General features: G+C 41.0%; 1 protein-coding gene across 4 annotated transcripts in view; it reads left to right on the top strand.

Annotated features, from left to right (window-relative positions):
- Positions 1-23,678, top strand: part of LOC120559199 (metabotropic glutamate receptor 7-like) — a 115,469-nt gene that overhangs the window by 17,389 nt on the left and 74,402 nt on the right. For 2 of the 4 annotated variants that reach the window (XM_039800742.1, XM_039800743.1), the window contains exon 1: positions 21,124-22,565. The exons of 1 other annotated variant lie outside the window; for it this stretch is intronic. In XM_039800742.1, coding sequence (XP_039656676.1) covers positions 22,062-22,565 — 504 coding nt within the window. In that variant the 5' untranslated portion in view covers positions 21,124-22,061. Of the gene's footprint in view, positions 1-695; positions 718-21,123; positions 22,566-23,678 lie in introns of those variants that run through there. One more of the 4 variants, XM_039800745.1, reaches the window with a different exon arrangement.

The following is a 23,678-nucleotide window of genomic DNA, read 5'->3' as shown; positions in this document are numbered from 1 at the left end:
ATGTTTTTGCAATTCAATCTGGCTACAAGGCCACAAGGAGGCTTTACTTATTGCTTAGATCCCAGAACAAATCATAAGCCCAGCAAATATCAGGGGCTGGTCTGCCTGGGGAGTGGCTGCAGGCTCTGGGGCTTGGATGTGCAGTGTTGTTTGAGTGATTACACAATGATTACCTCCCCAGCGTACTGTTGTGCTGTATGTACGCTGTGGTACAAGGGCACTTGGGGGATTTACAGTGTTCTTCATTATCAAAATTTAAATTGTTTTGCTGATAAAGTCTATCCAAAATGAACCCATATTTCAATAGATTATCTCTCCCCCCCACCCCCCCCCCCATCCCTGCAAAGCAGCAACACTCATCACCGGCAAAAGCTAATGAGAGATAAGAAACTAGAGATAAGGGAGTTTGGGCTTGCAGGGTGTTATTTTGCTTTATTGTGCAGAAAGGTTATACAAGACTAAATAGTTTTCATCAGCCAGCACATATCACCTAAGAGAGGTGGTTGGTTTGGAGAAAATAAGAGGGAAGGGGTTCCAAAGAATAAAAGTAGGAGCCCATCTGTCAGTGCAGTCTGGCTGAAGTTGGCCCTCGCCTCTTTGTTTTGATTATTTCCTTATCTCTCTCTTAAAGGCTGGCGTTGAGTAACAGTGACCTGCTGGATTGCTTCCTAGACCATATTTCCTAGCCTGACTCCTGCATCGCAATTCATTCCTAATGTAAGTGGATTTATTCTCAGGCTTGAAATATCACAAAGCAGCAAAAGAATGACTTACTAATAAAGAAAACCTATAAAATAAACTGCCATGTTGAACATGTAGCTAACATCCAGCTATGGGAAGGCCAAATGTGAATGGCGATAATGATGAAAATGGGAAATAAAAACAGATACCTGACACCTGGGATTGGTATCACAAAGACAGACTTTGACTGTGGGTTAGATATAACTAATAGACTTCAGATTACATTACATTTAGCTGACGCTTTTATCCAAAGCGACTTACAATTGCTATATATATGTCAGAGGTCGCACACCTCTGGAGTAACTAGGGGTTAAGTGTCTTGCTCAGGGACACATTGGTTGATGTATTGCAGTGGGAATCAAACCCAGGTCTCCCACACCAAAGGCATGTGTTATATCCACTGCGCCATCACCACCCCTGTCTCCACCCAGATAGACTCTAAATTCATCCATTGCACAAAGCGGTCTTGTTCTTGACTGTCTTTAGATTAATTTGACATGAAGGACTCAGTATTTCTGCTAACTCTTCAGTCAGACTGGCGATGTCCTCACTGCTGTACATTTCCAACAGGTTACTGCAGTGTCTTACAACTCTCTCCTTTCTCATTACTACCAAACCAAAAATTATGAGCCATGTTTTCCTCTTGTTTTATCATTTGGTGCCATTGGTCAGCAGATGTCACTGATTGTTACCATGGAAACACTGGTCAGCAGATGTCACTGATTTGAAACATGGCTGTTAGTTAGCTGGGGCGGGTAGGGTGGCTTACTTTTTAGACTTTCAATGAATTAAATTGGCTTATTTTGAAACAGCCTAACTTGCAGTAGACTAATCTAAGAGCAAAATGAAGTCTAGCCTAACACTACAGACTAATCTAATATGTTTTTGAAACTGGCCATAGAACTTTGAAGCCACTGTGTCTAAACTTTCAAAACTTCAGTTTTTGGCACCCTCAGTTGGTACTTCAAAACTCTATGCCAGGCGGCTGCAACACAGCTTCATAGGGAGTGTGTCATTTTACTACAAACAAAACATGATGCCATGAGAATAATTCAAAGATGTTATTATAACAAACGATCTACAAAAAGAGGCCTAAAAGGCATTATAAAATATGGAAAAAACATAAATTAGCGAAAGGCTTAAACAAATCCCACTTTTATGTGCATTTGTTCGTCTCTCACTTAGGGCTGCAACTAATGATTATTTTCATTACGGATTAATCTGACAATTATTTTCTTGATTAATCATATTGTCTACAAAATCTCCGAAAAATTGTGGGAAAAAAAAAATGCCCATTGTAATTTCCAAGGTGACCTATTTATATTACTTGTTTAATCAGACCAACAATCCAAAGCCCCAAAGATATTCATATATGACAAAGAAAAGCAGAACATTCTCAGTTTGGCTTTTGTCATTGAAGAATCACTGAAACAATCAATTGGTTATCAGAATAGTTGCAGATAAAAAATGTTGTCGACCGACTAATTATTTCAGCTGTACTATCAATTCTAAAAAACTTTGCTTTATACTTTATAATTTGCTTTGCATTTTGAAAATGAGCAGCTAAATACTTGTACAGTATACTGCATATACATAGCACTGCATTGCTTTCAAAGACTGTACAGGCATCTGTAAAAACCCATGCAAACATATGGCACTGTTCCCATTTGCCAAACAATTACTCTTTGCCTTGTTACTCTAGTGCTGTGATTTTTCTCCACGCGGATTGTGTCCTGTCCAAGTAAACAGTGTCTTTGAAGTATTCCCCCAATGTTAATATCCATTGCACCTTTAATGATGAGGCAACAGACAAGGCCTGGGAGAAATATTAGCTCAGCAAGGTCATAGCAGACAAGGTCCCATCTGTCTCTGTGCAGCCTCTGTGGATCCCAGGCCCTTACATTACTGTGGCCCCGGGGCAGGGAAAATGGATCATCAATCTGATTTAGAGAGACTCTGGCCAATGCTGTAATTTCCAAGCTGAATAATACTAGTTTCTTCTCCTGTCACCTTTCACAGGTAAATTCATAATGGCTAGTGATGTTAAACTGTCTCATGTATGGCGTCGCTGAGCCTAGACCTCCAGAGAGCTTCACATCGCATTACATCACACCAACATGCCAAACCTATCGCACTCTGCAGCCGCCATGGATATGTGGGTTTAGTGCAACACTGCAGTCAGGGTAGTAAAAAGGAAAATAGAGCAGAAAAAGAAAGCGGTAATATCTGTTCATTTTTTAAGTTTGTCCGTAAACTCAATGGCCAGTCACTTGGCTCCAACTTCAGAAATGAGACACAGCGTAAAACTGGATCAGCCTTGCCTTTAGCGCAGGCACTTTACTCTCTCGCATACACAAAAAACACACACCTCGACACTCTCCTGCCATGGATTTTGGTGGCTGACACAGTAGAAATGTGGTGCAAATAACAGGCTTCTATGGCCACACGGCACTGTTGATAATGAGTCTGTAATCCATTTGATAGCCTCTAAACAGGGTGAGATTCTTATGAGCCTCAGCCAGAAAAGGCAGCCAAACAGCCCCCTGAGGTAGACCTTGCCATAAAGAAATAAGCATGAAGAGGAGCACTGGTCTAGTGTGGGCAGGTCACCACTGCTTGAACCTCTCCCTGTTGGTGGATCTTTGGATAAAGGATGTTTTGAAAATGAAAGGGTGGCAGAAATCCTACTCTTGCTGATTTCTGTTTTCCGTTTCACGCTGGTTTTTCAGTCCCTCCAATCCCGGCTGTCGTCTTATCAGCCTTGCCCACCTATGAAGCCTCCACTTAAGCGGCTCCTGCACGAGGAAAATGTTACATTTGTCTGCCAGTGTATATTTGCTTATCTTATACTGAAAGGACTCTGTGAGAGGGAATAGGTTGTCTCCACAGAGCAGGGGCCTTAAGGGATCCTTTGAAACCCAGTTCTTTTCTGCTCAGCATTCCTCTGAAATGTGGGAATGTGACACAAATCCCTCCAACAGTAGAATAGCTTCTCCATTCTCAGGTTGCTTCAGGTACATTAGTTGTATTTTTGCCCTGTATGTTATGTTGCTGGGTGTTTACAGTTTTTATTTTATTTTTTTGTTCGATTGCTAAACGACAGTGGGCACAACTGGAGTCACATGTGAAAAACTAACTACAGTCTGCACAGCAGCAGTTCATGTGGACCAAACTGTAGTTCGTTTTTCATTGATTGAAAACAGTTTTCAAATCTCTACACACTTATCCCATGACTTTAACCACAACGTGCACAACACTGTAGATTTACAGCATTTTTTCAAATGCTAACACACTGCTGTCAAAACTGTTAACCACACATTCAAAACCGAATGGATTTCAGTCTGGTGCCTATCAAACACTGCTGATTGCAATTTTAGCTGAAAGCCTAAGCAGGTGTGTTGTTGTAGATTAGTTAGTGAACATATATGGTATTTATATAGAGAAAGCTCAGAAAGATTTTTTTTGTATACAAACACCAAATAAGAATGAAACAATTATACACTGTACTGTTTGAGAGAAACAGGTAAAAGAGCAAAGATACCAATATGTCCAGGTAAGATGTCTGAGGTTATATACACAGCTATAAAAAGAAGTGTGAAAAACACTATATCTTTACAATAGTGAAACTGCGTTCTTACTGTTTTTCAGAAAGTAATGGAGGTGAAAGCAATAGAAACACCACATTCATTTGTATTTAGAGATGATGCAGACATCCAATGTGAAGAAAACTTGCCACATGATTCTGGAGAGAGGCAGGATTAGTCACATTATTCTTTGTTACTGTTATGTACCTTTTAGTTTTTTCCCATTGGTTCCATAAATTACTAGAGACAAAATACTATATTGGAGCAAACTGGTGATTTTCATTCCTTCTTGTTTACCTTATGTAAAAATTGGTATATTATAAAATCTATATCTTTTCCTTCAAGAAACTATTGAGTAGTGTCAAGTCACTCAAATTGTTCAAACTGTAAAGATGAGAAAGTTTGTAATTTCTGTACTGGTGTTTGATGCTAGTGTTTTTACTCTGTGTGTTCTAGATGAGGATTGTTCATAGTGTTTGGCTGCACTGAGCCTGTTGTGAGACGTGTGTTAAGAGTTGTGTTGCTTTGAATGAGTTTTGCAGGTGACGTGAACTGTTTAGCTCAGGTGATTGTTGGTAGTGCAGACTGTAGTTAGAGTTTTGCACGGGACTCCAGTTGTGCCCACTGTCGTTTAGCAATTGAAAAAAACTGTAAAAACCTTGGCAGCTGCCCAAGAAGCAAGCGGGTGGCCAGGCCAGACCAAGCTCACTATGCTCATGCAGTCTTTGAACCTGATTCCTGCAAATCCACACATTATTATTCACCTGGATCTTGCTGTTTGGTCGACTTCCAGACCCAAACAGCATTATAGCAGGTCTGCTCTGCACTACCCCAACATTCAGCTCAGCCTAGCTCAGGTCTTTATTCTTTATATCACATCAGACTTTTATTCTGAGTCCAAACATCCCTGTTGAGTTCCCTCCCTCTGCAAGCCGTGTGTGCATGCTTTGTTCTCTCTGGCAAGGTGAATATCGTCAAGGGATCATTTAATAAGAGAAGGATTGCTTGGAAAGGACAAGAAAGGGCCTCAGGTGGAGAACCACCCCCTGATGATGATGATGATGATTAGTTTTATCCTGCATATGCAAATGACATTGATAAAGCCATAGACGGCACTTCCCCTGCTTCAGCGTGGCATTCCTCTCCTGCAGATATTCTCTTGAGAAAGAACTGCAATACTGCCTTGGGAGACAATGCTAATAGCCAAAGATGAAGTGGCGTCATCACGATCATCATTTGCATCTCACACACATAGGGGGTGGTCACAAATTACATAGACATGTCATTGAACAACTGGTGTTTGTTTTTCCTGATCTGCATGCTAATTAGCATGACAACTAACATACTTCTCTGTTCCTAAAATGCACTGGATGCTTCTTGCAATCCATGACTATACAGCCTTATCGTCTTCCCATGCTGGGACTTTTAACGTCTTAATCCCTCAGCATATTGCAGGAGATTATCTTTCTAAAATTAACTAGCCCCTTGAGACTGCAGAGATAGCAGCTGCTTTTTGCCACTTGGCGAGTTTTCAGCAAACAAAGTGGATTATTGCTCACATTAGCTTTTTAAAAAGCTGTAAGATTATAGGACTATTATGCTGTTTCCACTGCTGCTTGATGTATTGAAATAGAGGAAATGTTTGTGTGCAGGTTGGAGGATTCTTAAGATTTTTGTTGTTGCAAAGGCTGTTTGATAGCATATGTGCTCTGCACGTGTCGCTGTGCTGGGAAATATAGATGGAGGAATTGTTGGGCTGCTGCCAATCCCACTTCAATCCTGGTGTGTCTGGCATTTATGAGAGGTAGTCAATCTAATTTACCCAGCGGTAAACTTAATCTGGCACATCCTGTGCTATGGACAAAAGCACTGCATCTTTTACAACAAAATATAGATTAATCATGCTTATAGCTGTGAGTAAACAAGATTTAAATAAAGCACATTGATTATTAAGAGTCCTTATATTGCCAAAACGCACCAACTAATCCTTCATTTAGCTGGGGCTCCAGGAAAAAGGACTCAGCAAGTTAAAAAAAAATCTCTACTGACCTTTTGTTATATATGTAGAGCCATACTTGTGCAGGGAATAAGTCATTAATATTGCACATGGTCATTAGTCTCTCACTTTATAGGTTACCGCATGTCCACTATTATAAGCTATCAAGTCTGGAGTTGTAAATGTTAATACAAGAGTCATAAATTGATTTTGCATTATTTAGCTCTTTCTTTCCAGAAAGTAAGTGGTCAAATTGTCCATTGAAAGGGTCTTGCAAATTAATTTAAAAGAGCTAATATGAAAAAGCAGGTAGGATGTGCACCAGCCAAAAGTTTTTTTTTACAGCCTGGTAATCAAGAAAGTGTTCTTACTTATTACTCTTATTACTGTTCTTATTATTTTTTGGCTTATTACCCTATTGAAATAGGCCTCATCAGAAAGTATGAACTACTACTAGCAGTTTAGTCATGGATCATGCTGGTGACATGCTTGCTATTGTTCTTTTTGAGTTTGAACCCCCCTTTCTGCTAAATGAATGTTAACTAATGTAATGTAGCCTAATTTAAAGGCTCAAAGACTTTATTGTACTGATGTTAGCTTGGCAGTAATTTGGGACAATAGGGATGCTGTCTTTTATTCCGCTGCTGCGTTAATAGGAAACTTAATGCACAGAATTCATTCAATGTCATCAATTTATCATTCTTATTCAGGAGCCAGAAGATTCTTTCACAGCATACACTGGATATAAAGGCAGAACAACAACCTTGACAGGCTGTTAATTTATCACAGAGCAATTACAGATTTTTAGAATAGGTCACACTTACACCTATGGGCAATTTAGTGTCATTAATCCTCCTGATTTGCATGTGTTTAGACTGTGGGAGGAATGATTAATTAATCAGTTATCAACAGCAACAGGTGAGAGTCTCAGGTGTGAATCAGGTCATGGATAGGCGCTTATAAAAGCACCTTTTAGAGATTATAAACTCGACAATTCAGAGGGGAATACTGTGCTCTTTACTCCACTACATTTATCTGACAGCTTTAATAACTTAATAGTTACTTTACAGATTAAGATTTTACATACAGAACATACAATGAGTTTATAAAATATGATGCGTTACTATTAAACTAGTTAACAAAATATAAAATAGTTAAGATGAGCACCACCTCAACCGACTACAACAGTACAATGCTACTTAATGTATCACTAATAATCCAATAATACACCGAACAAAAACCTAAACGCTTTTGTTTTTGCTTTTTTCACAAGAAGACTTTTTCTATGTACACAAAAGGCTTATTTCTCTTAGATTTTGAGCACAAATGTTAAAATCTGTGTTGGTGAGATTCTCCTTTGCCAAGATAATCCATCCCCCTGACAGGTGTGGCATATCAAAATGCTGATTAAACAGCATGATTATTACACAGGTGTGCCTTGGGCTGGTCACAATAAAAGGCCACTACAAAATGTGCCGTTTTATCACACAACACAATAGACCTTTTTCACAGCAGACATGTTGACATGTCATAGTAGGAAAAGCACAGGTGTATTCAAAACCATTAATGATAGCTGCATTCCACACCGTTGACTCACTGAAATAGCTTACTGGGACACTTAATGGAATTGAGCCATTGTTAAGGTTATCAATTCCAGCTGTGCTATTCCTACTATGACAAGTCAAAAATGTCTGCTGTGAAAAATGTCCATGCCACAGAAGTTTTGAGGGAGCGTGCTATTGGCATGCTCACTGCAGGATTGTCCACCAGAGCTGTTGCCCATGAATTGAATATTCATTTCACTACCATGAGCAGTCTCCAATTTCCTTCCAGAGAATTTGGCAGTACATCCAACCTGCCTCACAACTGCAGGCCACATGTAACCACGCCAACTCAGTACCTCCACATCCAGCTTCTTCACCTGTATGATCGTTTGAGACCAGCCACCCGGACAGCTGATACAACAGTTGGTTTGCACAATCAAAGAATTTCTGCACAAACTGTCAGAAACCATCTCAGAGAGCTCATCTGTGTGTTTGTCATCCTCAGCAGGGATTTTGACCTGACTGCAGCCCGCATCGTAATTGACTTGAGCAAATGCTCCCCTCCGATGACGTCTAGCAAATATTCTCTTCACAGAAGAATCCTGTGTTATCATAAAATGCATATCTGTAGCCATGTGGAATCCATAGTTCAGATCCATAGTTACAAATGTCTTTTTTCAAGATAAAACAGCACATTTTGTACTGGCCATTTATTGTGACCAGCCCAAGGCACACCTGTGTAATAATCGTGCTATTTAAGCAGCATCTTGATATGCTACACCTGTCAGGGGGATGGATTATCTTGGCAAAGGAGAATCTCACTGACACAGATTTTAAACAAATTTGTGCAAAAATTTGAGAGAAATTTTTAATGTGGGACTTTAACTTGCAATGAATATTTATATATTGAAGAATTGATGTGCCTATATAATGTCTGTAAATATGGGTTTCTTCGGAATAATTTTATTAATTTTCTTTAGCTGTTCTTTAGTCTCTGCTCCGTTCTTTGCAGGACTGACCTCCTTCACTGCAAACCAAAAAACTTTTCTGACTCACAGGCAGGTCAGTTGTTACTCGTGATCTGGAGTGGCCACTTTAAAGACAAAGACAAGAGGAAGAAACCAAAGCCTACATGAAACGACATGAATGGGCCATCCATTCGAAAAGTAATGAGGGCTTGAATGGCTTTTTTCCTGTATCAATGCCTGTGTATGCTTTTATAGAATTCCGCTCATTATTCACTATTTTGTGCTGAACTGTGTTCAGCTTCAACTCACTCCCTGGTAATACAAGCTATTTCATAGTGCAGCTATTATCTGTAATGTGATGAAGATTTAGCAGCAGTGTATGGTTGCTCTGCTCCAGCTTCCTTTGTGTGCAGTAAAGCTGAGACTCAGACAAGTGAGTCATGTTGGAAGTGACAGCAGATATTTATCACTGCCACTGTTTATGGTGCAGCCTGCATGAACATTTTTTCTTTTTTTCCCCCGTCAATCTGACGGCCTGAGCAGGAGAGTTAAGCACTAATAAGACAGCTTCAGTGTTCATCTCGCACACTCCCCTCCTCTCCTCTGTCAGATGAAGGAAGAGATCTGAGCGCGTCGTGGAGAGCCTCCCCTAGTGATCACTGTGTAGAAATAAAGCCGATTGCATAAATAAATAAGAACAACCACCACTGACTGACTGCCTTGATGTGTTGCAGCGGAAGATTTAGCCCTATCAATGTTTGAATGTGTAAAAAATCTAAAACATTTGATTCGCTGCATGCTGGCAAGCACCCACTTTTCAAAATTAGGACTTGCTCCCGTATCAACAAGCTTTTTTTCCCCCCCACAGAAAACATGATGAATAATTAAATAATAAATAGTGGAAGCAAGGAAAATGCCATCAGTGTCTCAACTTGATTTTTCCTGAAGTGATAAAGGAGAATAATATCTTCCAGTATTCAGTTTGGACAATTTGTTCTTTTTGAAGCTTAAACATCCTTCACTAACCTGTTTCTTTTTATCTACGTTTGTGATTGGATTTCACAAGTGAGATTTATAAAAAAGATAATGGTGTTTACCTGATTTCTCCTCATGACAGCCTTCACGCGAAGAGTGTTGCATTCACTGTACTGCTGGATGCAAGCATCATGAATAGGCTACAGTTTTTTTCGATTGCTAAACAACCGTGGGCACAACTGGAGTCACATGTGCTAAACTCTAACTACAGTCTGCACTACCAACAGTTGCCTGAGCTAAACAGTTCACATCACCTGCAAAACTCATTCAAAGCAACACAACTCTTAACACACGTCTCACAACAGGCTCAGTGCAGCCAAACAATCCTCATCTAGATAACACACACTGTCACTCAGAACACACTGAGTAAAAACACTAGCATCAAACACCAGTACAGAAATTACAAACTTTCTCATCTTTACAGTTTGAACAATGTGAGTGACTTGACACTACTCAATAGTTTCTTTAAGGAAAATATATAGATTGTATAATATACCAATTTGTACGTAAGGTAAACAAGAAGGAATGAAAATCACCAGTTTTCTTCAATATAGTATTTTGTCTCTAATAATTTAAAGGTACATAACAGTAACAAAGAATAATGTGACTAATCCTGCCTCTCTCCAGAATCATGTGGCAAGTTTTCTTCACATTGGATGTCTGCATCATCTCTAAATACAAATGAATGTGGTGTTTCTATTGCTTTCATCTCCATTACTTTCTGAAAAACAGTAAGAACGCAGTTTTACTATTGTAAAGATATAGTGTTTTTCACACTTCTTTTTATAGCTGTGTATATAACCTCAGACATCTTACCTGGACATATTGGTATCTTTGCTCTTTTACCTGTTTCTCTCAAACGGTACAGTGTATAATTGTTTCATTCTTATTTGGCGTTTGTATACAAAAAAATCTTTCTGAGCTTTCTCTATATAAATACCATATATGTTCACCAACTAATCTACAACAACACACCTGCTTAGGCTTTCAGCTAAAATTGCAATCAGCAGTGTTTGATAGGCACCAGACTGAAATCCATTCGGTTTTGAATGTGTGGTTAACAGTTTTGACAGCAGTGTGTTAGCATTTGAAAAAAATGCTGTAAATCTACAGTGTTGTGAACGTTGTGGTTAAAGTCATGGGATAAGTGTGTAGAGATTTGAAAACTGTGTTCAATCAATGAAAAACGAACAAGAGTTTGGTCCACATGAACTGCTGCTGTGCAGACTGTAGTTTGAGTTTTGAGTTTTGCACATGACTCCAGTTGTGCCCACTGTCGTTTAGCAATCGAAAAAAACTGTTATAAAACGCTGAAAAAAAACATTTACTGCAAAATGATCCAGGCAGAAAATTACTGACCCTGAAGGGAATACATTTCTATTTGCTTTTGGTCTCATGATATATCTACATCCCTGCAGCTACGTTGTGATTGCTGAGGTCATCTCCTAATGGTTTGCTGTTTGCTTTCAGTGCACCTTCAAATCACTTGTATCACCTTGTGAACTTAGACACACATTTTTTTCTAAAAGCATCCGGAGAGCTAACAGAGGATGTAGTTGCTTTGCTAGACCTGGCCTCTCCCTTGTGCACCATCATGTCTCTGAGGCCTTCATCAATTATGTCCTCAAGGCTCAATCTACCAGCATATTTCCACTCTCAAATGAATGGAATTCTCTATTATTTAGCTGCTAATATGGCTCCTGATGGTCCCTAAAGTCCGACAGGATGGGTTTCCTGCACTCTAGACTAGGCCCGACGTAAAAAGGGGCCGACTCTGGGCACGCTGGTCATTTTATCTGTTCTCGTTTCCTGCTAGTTGCATTAGCTTGCCCAGTGGGGTTTCTTTTGGCACATTAAAACAGATTTGGGTTAATAATTGATGCTGCGATTTATGGACTCTAGTGCCTGAGGTTCAATTGTAAGCCTCCACTTAAAAAGAAAGCATGCCTCTCATTCCTGCCTTTGCCTCAGAGTGCTGTGATTTATAACTTCAGTTTGATGGTGTGCAATTTATTGTATAGGAGTCTATTGAAGAAAAGCACCAGACGTATCATTTTTCATACAATAGTCATTTTGATGTGATTATGTTTGAGTTTCAGATTTCTCCTTCACACATCAGCTCAAGACAATGAAGAAAGAAAATATTGATCTATGCACCACAAGCGGTAAATCTATTTGTATTTGTGCAGCGCTGGGCCCCTGGCTCTTGTCTTTGATTAAGAAACTGCGCTTGAAAATAATGGTCAATATCAAAACAAGTCCTGACATAATGTGAAAAGATCTAGGATGTTAATCAATAGTATTACATACAGTAGGTGATCAAAGAAAGTGTGATGTATGTGTAGGCATTAGGCTCAGATTTCATTACAATTCCGCAAAGAGGCTGTCAAGAATTACGTGTCTCATAATGTTTTCCTGTGATAGCTTCTGTTTCTCAACGTGGAAGTGAGAGTTGTATATTTCATCCGAATGTGTCACTCAACTAAATGTCCCAGTGGATTCAATTGAATGCCTTTCTGAGAGGAAAAATAAAACTCATAGGACTCTGGACTTCAGATGCTTGGATAGAAGTGCAAAGTCTAAAGGCAACTCGACTTTGAGCCGTGTCATTTCTAGCCACGCTAGCGGCATGGCTCTAGGGAGGCAAAATCAGTTGGTCCATCGCTTTGGTCCAGACTGAAAAATCTCAACAACTATTGGATGGATTGTCATGAAATTTTATACAGCTATTCGTGGTTCCCAGACAATGTATCCCACTTACTCTGGTGATCCCCTGACATTTGCTCTAGATCCACCATGTGGTTGACATTTGTGGTTTTAAGTGAATGTCTCAACAACTATTGGATGGCTTGCCATGAATACAGACATTCATGTCCTCGTTAACTTTGGTGATCCCCTGACTTTTCGGTTACGTCAAAATTTCAAGTTGTCCAATACCTTGGTATATAGTCTCGCATTGCCACACCTTCCTCCACAGCGCTGAGGAGGAGGGTCTGGTGAGCCCACACAGCATTCCGGTATAGGAGAAAATGTGTTCTGGTTTATTGGCATTTCTTTAAACCAATCACAATCATCTTGGACCGGAGCAATCCCGGAAATGGAACGTCGTGGATATAGACTACTTGGTTTTAGAGATGCACCGATTGACCAGCCGTTGACAGGAATTGGCCGATTTTCACGTGATCGGCCATGACCGGCAGGTCAGTCTGACATATGCAGATTTTATGCCGGTCAAATGCACTCGGGCTCCGCGTGATTACCATTGCGTGTGTGTGTGTGTGTGTGTGTTTTGAGAGATATCTTTATACTTATTTTTATTTGATATATAATTATTTTTTTTTTTTTTGGTTGGATATTGGATGTGAAAAGAAGGAAATGATTCTTCCATAACATTGCACTTTAGAGGTGTGTGAATTTCCCACACCAGGAGTAATTTATATAGTTCTGTTTTTTAGCAATCAATTATCTATTCAAAATTTGTTCTATGCAAAATTTTAAATGTTCTATTAAAGAAAAGATAGAAAATAAATATTTGCGTGTGCTGTAAAGTGGTTAGAAAATATGAAATCGTAATCGGCTAAAATCTGTATCAGCTGGTCAAACTCAATGAAAAATTGGAAATCAGAATCGGCCTAGATAGTTGTAATCGGTACATCTCTACTTGGTTTATGACCAAATGCCTGCTTAACTAATTCTGACATTCTAATGAGCCTCAGCTGTACTTGTGTGTTTAGTGCTAATAAGCCAAAGTTAGCATGCTTACACATGTCTGTAAAAAATGATCCGTATGTTATCATTGTTATTGTGAGTATGTTAACATTAAGCTAAAAGCACTGCTGTGTCCGAGTACAGCCTCACAGATGCTAGAGACTCTCACAGGTTTGAGCTATCACTCATTCATGCTTGTGGTCAGTGCAACTTTGTTCAGCAGCAGTATTTCAGTAAAACACACAGCCAGGTGAGCAGACACAGTTGTAGGGGATGTTCAAGCTGATGACATTCAGTAGAAAGACTCAGCCCATATGGGAAACAATTTAAGAGCACCTTGGCACTGGAAGGGTTTTGCACATTAAGCATGGCGTCTTCGTTTGGTGACAGAATACACAAAACCAAATAAATCTAAGCGAAAAGAATCAGGCATTTTTAGTGTTCTCAAAGACTATAATTCCTTTCCTTTTTCAGGGAAATTAATAAGGGAGAGGAGAATTCATTCTCAACAGAGCAGAATATAAAGCAGGAAGAAGCATTAAAGAAATACACCTGGATTCAAGCCCCAGAAAAGAGGGATTGCTACCATTTCCAGCTCCATTTTAATTTCCTGTTTATTTCACTCTCTGAAGCTTTGGGAACTCTGAAAGGATTTAAATGCCCTTCAGTCCCCGTGTCTTTCTCCCATTGGCTTTGATTTATAGATTTGATTTTCAGCTTGAAAGCCAAAAGGGAGAAATTCCAAAAGGGGGGAAAAAAACACCATCATGACATGGAGGAGCTTAAAGCGAGCTGAAAGGTGGAGGAAATAGGAGGGATATAAAACGGCCATTGCCTGCTCCACGGATGAAATATGAGGAATTGTCAGAAATCATGTTACAAAACGTGATATGTAGCAAATGAACTGGGCTTTATTCCATCCCCGAGCAACCATAAGAAGGCCCATTCTGCTCTGTCTGTATTGTGCTGTGCCCTGTGTCGACAGGACTCACTTTCACTCGATACTGTCGGGCACCCATTAAATTCTACAATACACAATCATTCCTCCCTCCAAACTCTGTAAACACGGAGTGCTCTTTGTTGCTCTCTTTCACTTTGAGCAGTGATTTCTCAGCAGGAGATGTCACTTGGGGACAGGCACCCTGATTTGACCGTGTATCCATAGTGCATCCAAAACAAGCCATGACTATAAACCAAGTAGGTATGAATATATGCATTTCCTCACCTTGACTCTCCCTCTATATGCAAGAGATCAGCTGGGAACACTCAAAAAGGCACCCAGTGTGCCGACAGTGGGGCGGCCCTGGGGAAACGGCAGCTTTTGTGACCCACAGTTCCAGCCGCTGTGCTCCTAGGGGAGCAGTGGGCCATGGGGAGTCCAAAGGGATACAGACCGTGGCTGAGAGGCAGGAGGGATACTGGGGGACCATGGAAGCACTGAGCTCACTGAACAGATAAACCCAGGGGATTACTGTCAGACTGCATGCTCCTCAGGCTTGCACATAGTCGAAATGGGAAGCAGTTTAACTTGAACCTCTTTTAATTGAGTACGTCCTCCAGCTAAAGGAGGTGACATACAGTACAGTGTATGAGGCAGCGGCCATAAGTATCAATTCATGTGGATGGCTTTTATACATAAAGGTAGTGATTTATTGTTCCACCTTATGTGATGCTATGTGCGGTATTTTGTAATTTCCACCTAATGAGTGAGCAATTAATTCATATGCATGATAAATTGCGCAGCGGCAAGCAGTCAGGCTGAGCAAATTCTTGTTCAAAATGTGTGTGTGTGTGTGTGCATGTGTGTGTACCTTTTTGTGAATGCTTTTCATACTGTGGTATAGACTGCAGGGGCACTTATCTGAAATAAGTAGGCCTACCCTCCACCGCAGTCCTCACTAGCAACTCCATATGGTAATGAGCTGTGTAAGATGAAGAAAATGTGTTTGCAACACAAACAGCACTGCAGTTAATTCAAGCAGCATAGGCATATTTTACTCACACACTTTTTAACATTTTTTAAGTGTAAAGTTAAAAAATGGACGAATGGGCTCATTTGCGTTGCAATGATACAATGAGCATTTTAGAGAAATCAAATACTTTAATGTGAGACTTGTGCAATGCAACTGCGTCAACCGCTATGTCACTGTGGTGGCATGTGACCAGCTGCCAGCACATAAATTGAAATGAATAACAGACTAGGAGGCTTGCCTGCCAAAGTGAAAAGGGATGATGAGGTTATGATGCCCATCTGCAGTATGTGCAGTGTCTCTGTGTTAGCGTCCTCATTAAAATCAAGATTGTTTTAATCTGCCCAAATTGGTCAGTTTAACCACGCTGACACTTGGCACTTGTGCCTCTTCTCAGTGTAGCTCTCCTTTGTGTCGCATCACCAGTGCATGCTGTATCTGCAGTGTATTTGGAGCTACAGTCTGTACTTGAACAAAATATTTCTGAGCAACGTTTTAACACGGAGACAGAAATCAATTAAAAACGAGAACAAACCATCGTCGAATAAAAATGGTAATCATAGCTTCAGCTGCACACATTGTACTGAGAAAACGTACCCTAATTTTTCTTACAGTGCAGGTTTTTATCTTTGTCCTGAATTCTGTCTGTGTTGTGAAGGAACTAACGGTGGATTCCCAGTAAAAAGGATAATGGTTTACTTTACTTGAGGGGACACAAAAATAGAAAAACAGATAAATCATGACGTAAAGAAACACTACTGAATGATTCAACGCTTTACTTGAGAGGGCATGGAAATGGTAACTATAATGTAAGTAATTATAACTACTTATATATTTTCAAATCATTTAGTTCCTGATTCGTTCCTCACTAGTTTCTTGGTAACTGTATCCTATTGTAAAAATGTTACCAACAAAACAATTATTTGCAATGGAAACCTACTTAATTTATTGGAGCTAATGCACTATTTTTATATTGGTTTCTTTTCTTTTTTTGGCAGATAAACCGTTATGAAAGGTGGTCATCTGTACCTGTCTTTCTATCGTCACGCTGGCACGTCACATCACCCCTCCGCCCACACATAAACACACACGGTGGTTATGAGTCATTCACAAAGACTGTGGATAAAATCTCCTCCATCACAGAGTACCATGAAGACACTTGTGATAAAATAAATGTAGAGAGCTACTCAAAAGGTCAGCTAATTAACAGACACAAGACAAGAGGCATTTGCTATCACAATCAAATTTGTGGCTGAAGACCTCCTGGCTAACTTATACAGCTGCACCCACTTATCACATAAATCCAGTGGATCATCCGGTTAGCCATCAAAACAAAGGCCAAGTCACCCACTAATAGGGTTTCTGGAAGATTCCAGGACTGTGTGGGTGGGAGGTCAGCCCCTATGGGTCCATTAATGCCATATACTGTATAATACCTGTAAAAAAGGAGAGTTCTCTGCGCTTCTGCAGACCACAACAATCCGGTGCAACCAAGGCAGGACACAACAGTATAAAATAACAATAAATTGCCGGTGCAACACAATGTCTTCTTACTTAATAGTTTTATTTCTTAAGGTGCTTAACAGTGACTAACGTTTCGATGTAAGGTTACATCTTCATCAGAGTCCTTGGAGAGAATGGGCAATGAAGCCCTTAATAAGAATCATCAACATGTGTGATTGTGCGTAAGAGGGGCGTAGGCTACCTGAAGATACACTCATTTCAACCAAGGTGTTCCACTCATTAATCAGTCATTAAAGGGCAAACAGGTCAAAAGTGATTGAAAACAAACATAAAATGTTAACAATACAATGGGAATAAAAGTATTCATCTTAAATACTATACTTTAACATACTTTGACATTAGAGAAAGCAAGTCAGATTAAATTCTTCATTTAAACCTAGAGGTTCTAAAGTACCGAGTGTATGTGTCCAAAACGCTTCCCTGCATAGGAGTTTATTAATGATATCACCACCCCTGGATGGGGGTGTGATTTTCTCAATTCCCCAGAACCTCAGTGATGCAGGAGACTGTACAGACTGTATAATACCTCTCATCATTATAACCTGGATAATGATGAGAGTATGTTGGGAGGAGTATGTCCTCCCAATCAGGAGGACATACTTGTAGCGTCTGTAAGAAAGAATGGCAGCACAGGGTTCCCGCGGGGGTCTTAAAAAGTCTAAAATTCTGAACTTTAAATTTAAGGCCTTAAAACGTCTCAAAAAAAGGTTCTACCCTCGTTCATCTCCAGAAACGCTGGCTGCAGAAAGAAAAGGTATTGAGTCGTAGTCTACAAAGCGGAGCACTAGAGTCTTTGCTCTGTAACAAAACCAGCAGAACGCTGGTGTGTGGGATATTGGTGTTGGTACGTACGCGGTGATAAAACTACAAATCCAGACTTGGCTAGATCACAGCGATTTCCGCTGTTGGTTACAAGCAGTACCCAGCTCCAGGTCGAGGCTCGCTGCAAACTTTGTAAAAAAAAAAAAATCTTTAATTAGGGACTCTGGGTGTGAAGGCGCTGCAGTGACTGAATTCATTGAAATAAAATGTTTTTTTCAGAATTTCTTTGATTTGAATATTTTTTTGGTAATGCGTCGTGTAGGTCTTAAATTTCAATCTTTATGGTCTTAAAATGTCTTAAAAAGGTCTTAAATTTGACTTACTAAAACCTGCAAGAACCCTGCAGCAGTCCTCGGTTAATATCCCTTTAGCTTTCCTTTTTCTCACTTTAACTTTTTGCTCGTCTTAAAAGCCACATCTCTGTGTACCATTGAAGCAGGCTTATCGCCATATAACACGTGAGTTTCAGAGAAACTTCCTGTTACCAAGCTGCCCCTGCAGTTATGTATTCTGGTGGCCACTTGTGCATTATCTGTCTATCTTTCACATTTCAGAGTGTGAATGGGTACTGAGCTCACAGCAGCAACTTTACAGGGACATAATTAGAAGGGAATTGGATTACAATCATAATTGAGAGCGTGGAGATTCTATTGTCCTAGCTGCACTGCACCTGCTTTGTCTTTGGCATAGACAGCAGAAGAGGTACGAATTTGTCTTCCCATACAGCATGCCTGTAGAATTACAATATCTGCTTACAGTGATGAAGAAAAGCGTAGATAGCCTGATTTTATTATTCCAAAGCAGATGGTGCAAAATGAGACATGCAGCTCAGTGACCTTCATGTTGCTAATCTAACATTGCCCCTACATTGATCTAACATTAACACCTCACCCCTCACAGAATATGCATGACTCCAAACGGGGCCGGTGGCCTGCTTGCTTTCGAACAAATCACCTCGACATGCAATTACCTTCCGCTCTGGAGTTATTTCTTTTCCTGTGGATACGACGGCCCTTTCATTTGAGTCTGGGAATTAAACAGGTTTCCAGGTTAATTAATTTGACAGACAGACCTCATTGTGCCTAGTGTCAGCCCAAAAGGAAACCTTATTGTCTCTTGTCCTGAAGGTTGACTTTTTATTGTTCTTTGATTCTTCATTCTTTAAAAGGGCACACAGTGCCAGCCCTATAATTGACTTGAAGAAGACTGCATCGAGCAGACGTGTTATTGAATGCTTAAAACAAAAGCTCTGGTCTCTCATAGGAGCCCATCATTTATCTAGTGGGATGCATTGAAATGTAGTGCACCCCTGGCATATGGAAACCGTGGCTGTGTTTGTTTGTTTGGTCAGCTATATATTGAACATAAACCTCTTCTAGGATACATTCACTCCCCTCCTTGCTTGTTGCTTCCTACTTCATCCTATGGTGAAATGGAATTTATCGGACTGTGTGTTTGTGTGACTGAGTGTCTGTGTGAAAATGAGGAAGAAGAAAGAGGGAAGATCCAAACCAAAGTGCAATCTAAGTCTAAATCACACAGCCTCCCCGGGGGAAAAGACCCCTCTTCCTGGGGTTAGTCAGTGAATTAAATCACGGTGAGGGCCCCATTTTTCAAAAGTAACCTTTTCGTTGACAGTGTAAGTGGGAGTCAGGCTCTCACCGCAGACTCCGAGCAGTGGAATTAGTGTCGTGCGTAGCGACACCAGTCTCTCAGGGTGTCATTTGTAGGGGCTGTTGCAGCATTTTTCCAGGCCTGTCTGCCTGTCTCAGTGTCCTCACAGCGGAGGAGGCCATCTGCCCCCATCCCGTCTCACATCCCTCATTTCTTTTCTCAGCAGTCTCTTCCCAGCAGTTCCCACACAGCGTCCTTAAATGTATTTTCGGTGCAGCTCATGAATGTTGGCCTTGACGTGCAATTTGTGCACCCAAACCCACATTGACATGCTTGGAGTTGGACATGCATGATTTTCCTCTTGAAAGATATTCATGCAAAATCAGTGCAGCTAATTGAGATAAATACACTACATGGCAGGATTAGGCTTGAATTAATCTCTATTCAATTTAATTAATTAGAAATTTGTCCATCCAAGCCTGTAATGTCAATAGGACATGTTTCAATTAGAGCTGCATCGCCTTTTCTAAACTTTTAATTGAACAGAAATGAATGGAACGAACATGTTCATAAAATGGGATTCTATGCCTCGTAATCATTTTCATGATAAAGCAACTCTCAGAGGCTGTTTATTACTCAATGATCAAACAACTTAGCTGACTCATCCTATAATCCATTCATTGTTTCCTGTTTGTTGTTTCCCAAGGTGCTGCTGTGATTTCTCAACAGCAGCCCTGTGGATGCCATTGCTGGGTGTGTGGTGGCTGGTTTAGAAGTGGTCCATTTTTAAGGTTACTTGAAAACAAGGGCCTATACATGAATTATGTATCTACAGAGTGCTCAGTCGACACCTTTTCTCACACTGAAACCCACTGAATGAATACAGCAGTCATTAGTAGAGCCTAACAATAAAATCTTTTTAATATGAGATTTGAATTATACAAACTACCTTTTTAAATTAATGCCACAAATTGCCAAGTGAGTCCCAGGGTAATGCATGCCCACTAAAAGCAAATTATCATAATCTGCTTGTTTGTAAAAGCACCGTCTGTGCAATTAAATAGTTTGGTGATGATAGTGTTTTGTTAGGAAGATGTGAGGGCTCATTGTTCCTAAAGGTGTGGTTAATTCTCACCAGTCTGTGTGCCCCAGCGTGTGTGCCAGCGTGAGGGTGTGTGTGTGTGTGTGTGTGTGTGTGTGTGTGTGTGTGTGTCTTCTGAAGAAGGGTTGCCTGGGAGACCAGCCTGGACCCCTCCAAACGTGTCTGTTCTCTTCATCTCTCTCTCTCTCTCTCTCTCTCTCTCTCTCTCTCTCTCTCTCTCTCTCTCCTCCGTTTTAAAGGTGCATCAGTAATGAATCCAAACTATTTCAGGAAAAGCACTTTTTAGTCGGCGGGTACAGCCCTCCATACTTACAGCTCTGCTGTGTTTTCATAATGCCAGAGATCTGTTTCATGCCTCCCACCGCCAACATCAAAAGAAAAGAGGAAAAAACACTCTCATACTGTTGCGTGTGTGTGTGTGTGTGTATGTGTGTGTGTGTGTGTGTGTGTGTGTGGTTGAGTGGGATAAAGGGGGGGAGAGGTATAGAGAGAGAAAGAGATTAGGAATGCGCACTGAGAGACACTCAAAGGAACAATTGTCTTACGATTCAAGTCTATAAGTGCATTTGTTCGCCTTGTTTACCTTCTCGTTGAACTGTCTGAAGACAACTTCCTGAAAACCTTGCCATGAAGTGATGCTACTCTTTTTTTTCTTTCTTTTTTTCTAGCCAGCTGAATGACGTCTCGCAGGGAAAGGGGGCTGAAAACTCAGCGCACACAGTGAATCCCTCGCTGTGACTCATTCATTTTGTATAAATGCGAGCGGTTGCGGAGACCGAAAAAGAGCCGGGGCGTTAATTAGCTGGGTTTTTCTTAGTCCTCTGCTCAGTGAACGCACATTTGAGCGCATAGCCTACTACTCGTTTTCTTTCCTTCTTTTTTTGAGACTGTGGAGATGATATGCACCCCTGGGAGACAGACACCACACCGACCGAGCCATTCCTGCGCTCCCGTGGAGTTGGTCAGAGCAAGAAGAATGTCACCCACTTCTGCCGGTCCTAACATCTAAGTATTGATTTTGAGAGCTAATTCTTTAAAATTCACCAAATGTTATTTGGCAGAATTGGCGCTTTAGATTGTGAACATTCTCAGCAGCGGCTTCATTGCGTTTCGCTCTTTGGATTCAGCATACATGGACAAAATTAGGCCAATTCATCAGCGGCGGGTGATCATCTTTTTTTGCTGATATTTTCTGTCGAATGGATGTAGCCTCTCTCTCTCCGAGGGAACTAAATTACCGTCAGGAGCTTCACGATTCAACAAGCTGCACCGCTCACTCCTGGCAGCAAAGCGATGGGCGCAGTTTGTCTGAGCCATTTACTGCGTCTTGGTTCCTCAGCCCAGCTTGTTGAATCTCCTTGCTGACAAGAATGGGTTCGTTTTAACAAACTTCTTCGCCTCTCTGGTTCTATCTTCGGCGGATTGCAGACTCCATCTTTCCTAAAAGTTGACCATGGCTAGTGCTGGTTTGTGTGTGAAGCTGAACACTATATGGAGAGTGTTTTGGCTCATGGGGACTGTGGTAGATTTTGCGCTCCCTCAGGAGACTTATGCGCCCCATTCAATACGGACAGAGGGGCACCTGACCCTCGGTGGACTCTTCCCGGTGCACGCTAGAGGGGCCGACGGCACGCCGTGCGGGGACCTCAAGAAGGAGAACGGCATCCAGCGGCTTGAGGCCATGATGTACGCTTTGGACCAAATTAACCAGGACGAGACTCTCTTACCCAACATCACCTTAGGCGCCCGGGTGCTGGACACTTGTTCGAGGGATACCTACGCGCTGGAGCAATCTTTAACTTTCGTCCAAGCCCTGATCACGAAGGACACCTCCGACGTGAGATGCACTAATGGGGAGCCACCGGTGTTTGTCAAGCCTGAAAAAGTGGTGGGAGTCATCGGAGCCTCCGCGAGCTCGGTATCGATTATGGTTGCCAACATCCTACGCCTCTTTCAGGCAAGTCTTTGAGCGTGAGCGATAGTTTTGTGGCTTTAAAATAGTGTTTTCATGGCTACAGTGTGTGTGTGTGTGTGTGTGTGTGTGTGTGTGTGTGTGTGTGTGTGTGTGTGTGTGTGTGTGTGTGTGTGTGTGTGTGCTGCTCCGCTTTTTAGACAGGAGTGAAAGTGTTGCGCCTCATTGCTACCCAGTAGGCTACCGGAAAGCAGATGAGAACAGGAATTCCATATAAGTAGTAACAACAAAAAGCATTTTATCACAGGGAAAATATCAAATAGTTTAACAAAAATCTACTATTTTCAGGTGATATCATATAATGTGCATGTTTTTTTTTTTTTTCCGATTGATGCATGTTATGGCTCATTTTCACCTAGACGTCTCTTCATCTTAAAATATTGTAACAAAGGGAAGGCGAAGTGAGTTTGGGTGATTTCCCCCCTCCAGTACGCTGTGTGGATGAGACAGCTGAGTGTGCTGTTGCTTGTCCCCGGTGGTGCTGAAAGAACAGCTCCCGTCTGTTCCAGTCTCACTCCAGAGTCTGGATGAGTGGGCACTGACAGCCTGACACAATCACACCCAAACTCAACAACCCTCTCCTGAGAATAACAGGCCTGCTTCATGTGATTGCACATGATTAGGCTATATGAGCCTCTTGTACGGAGAGACTGCAGGCCTTTTTATGAGTTGTTTTGAACCTGAAAGCTTTGATTTATGGTGCAGTTGGCTTGCTTTTATCTACAGGGGGCTCTTCTTCGAGATGAGCTTGTTTCAAACTCTTTGCACCCTAATTGAGCTCGATGGATTTGAGTAAATGAAATTAATTTGCACCACTAATTTCTAAATGAGTTAGCTTGGGTTTATGGGAACACATCTCTATTCCTGTTGAGTCGACTGATAGTGTTTGCCCACTGCTGGTGCTGCAGTGGAATGGGAAACACAGCAGGGCAGCAATACAGCAGATTAATTATTTAAAAGGCATCTCTATAGCAAAATATCTAATTACTATGTTATGATGCTTTTGCTAATGTTCAGACATATATGCAGTTTTATTTCCGTGTGAGGACAGTGGTATGGCTCATCAGAGCTGCAGTGTTGGTGCTAATGATTTGTGGT

The sequence above is a fragment of the Perca fluviatilis genome, chromosome 5, assembly GCF_010015445.1.
Source record: "Perca fluviatilis chromosome 5, GENO_Pfluv_1.0, whole genome shotgun sequence".
Taxonomy (NCBI): Eukaryota; Metazoa; Chordata; class Actinopteri; order Perciformes; family Percidae; genus Perca; species Perca fluviatilis.
The sequence above is the reverse complement of the archived record's forward strand: the minus strand, read 5'-3'. Positions and strand labels throughout refer to the sequence as shown.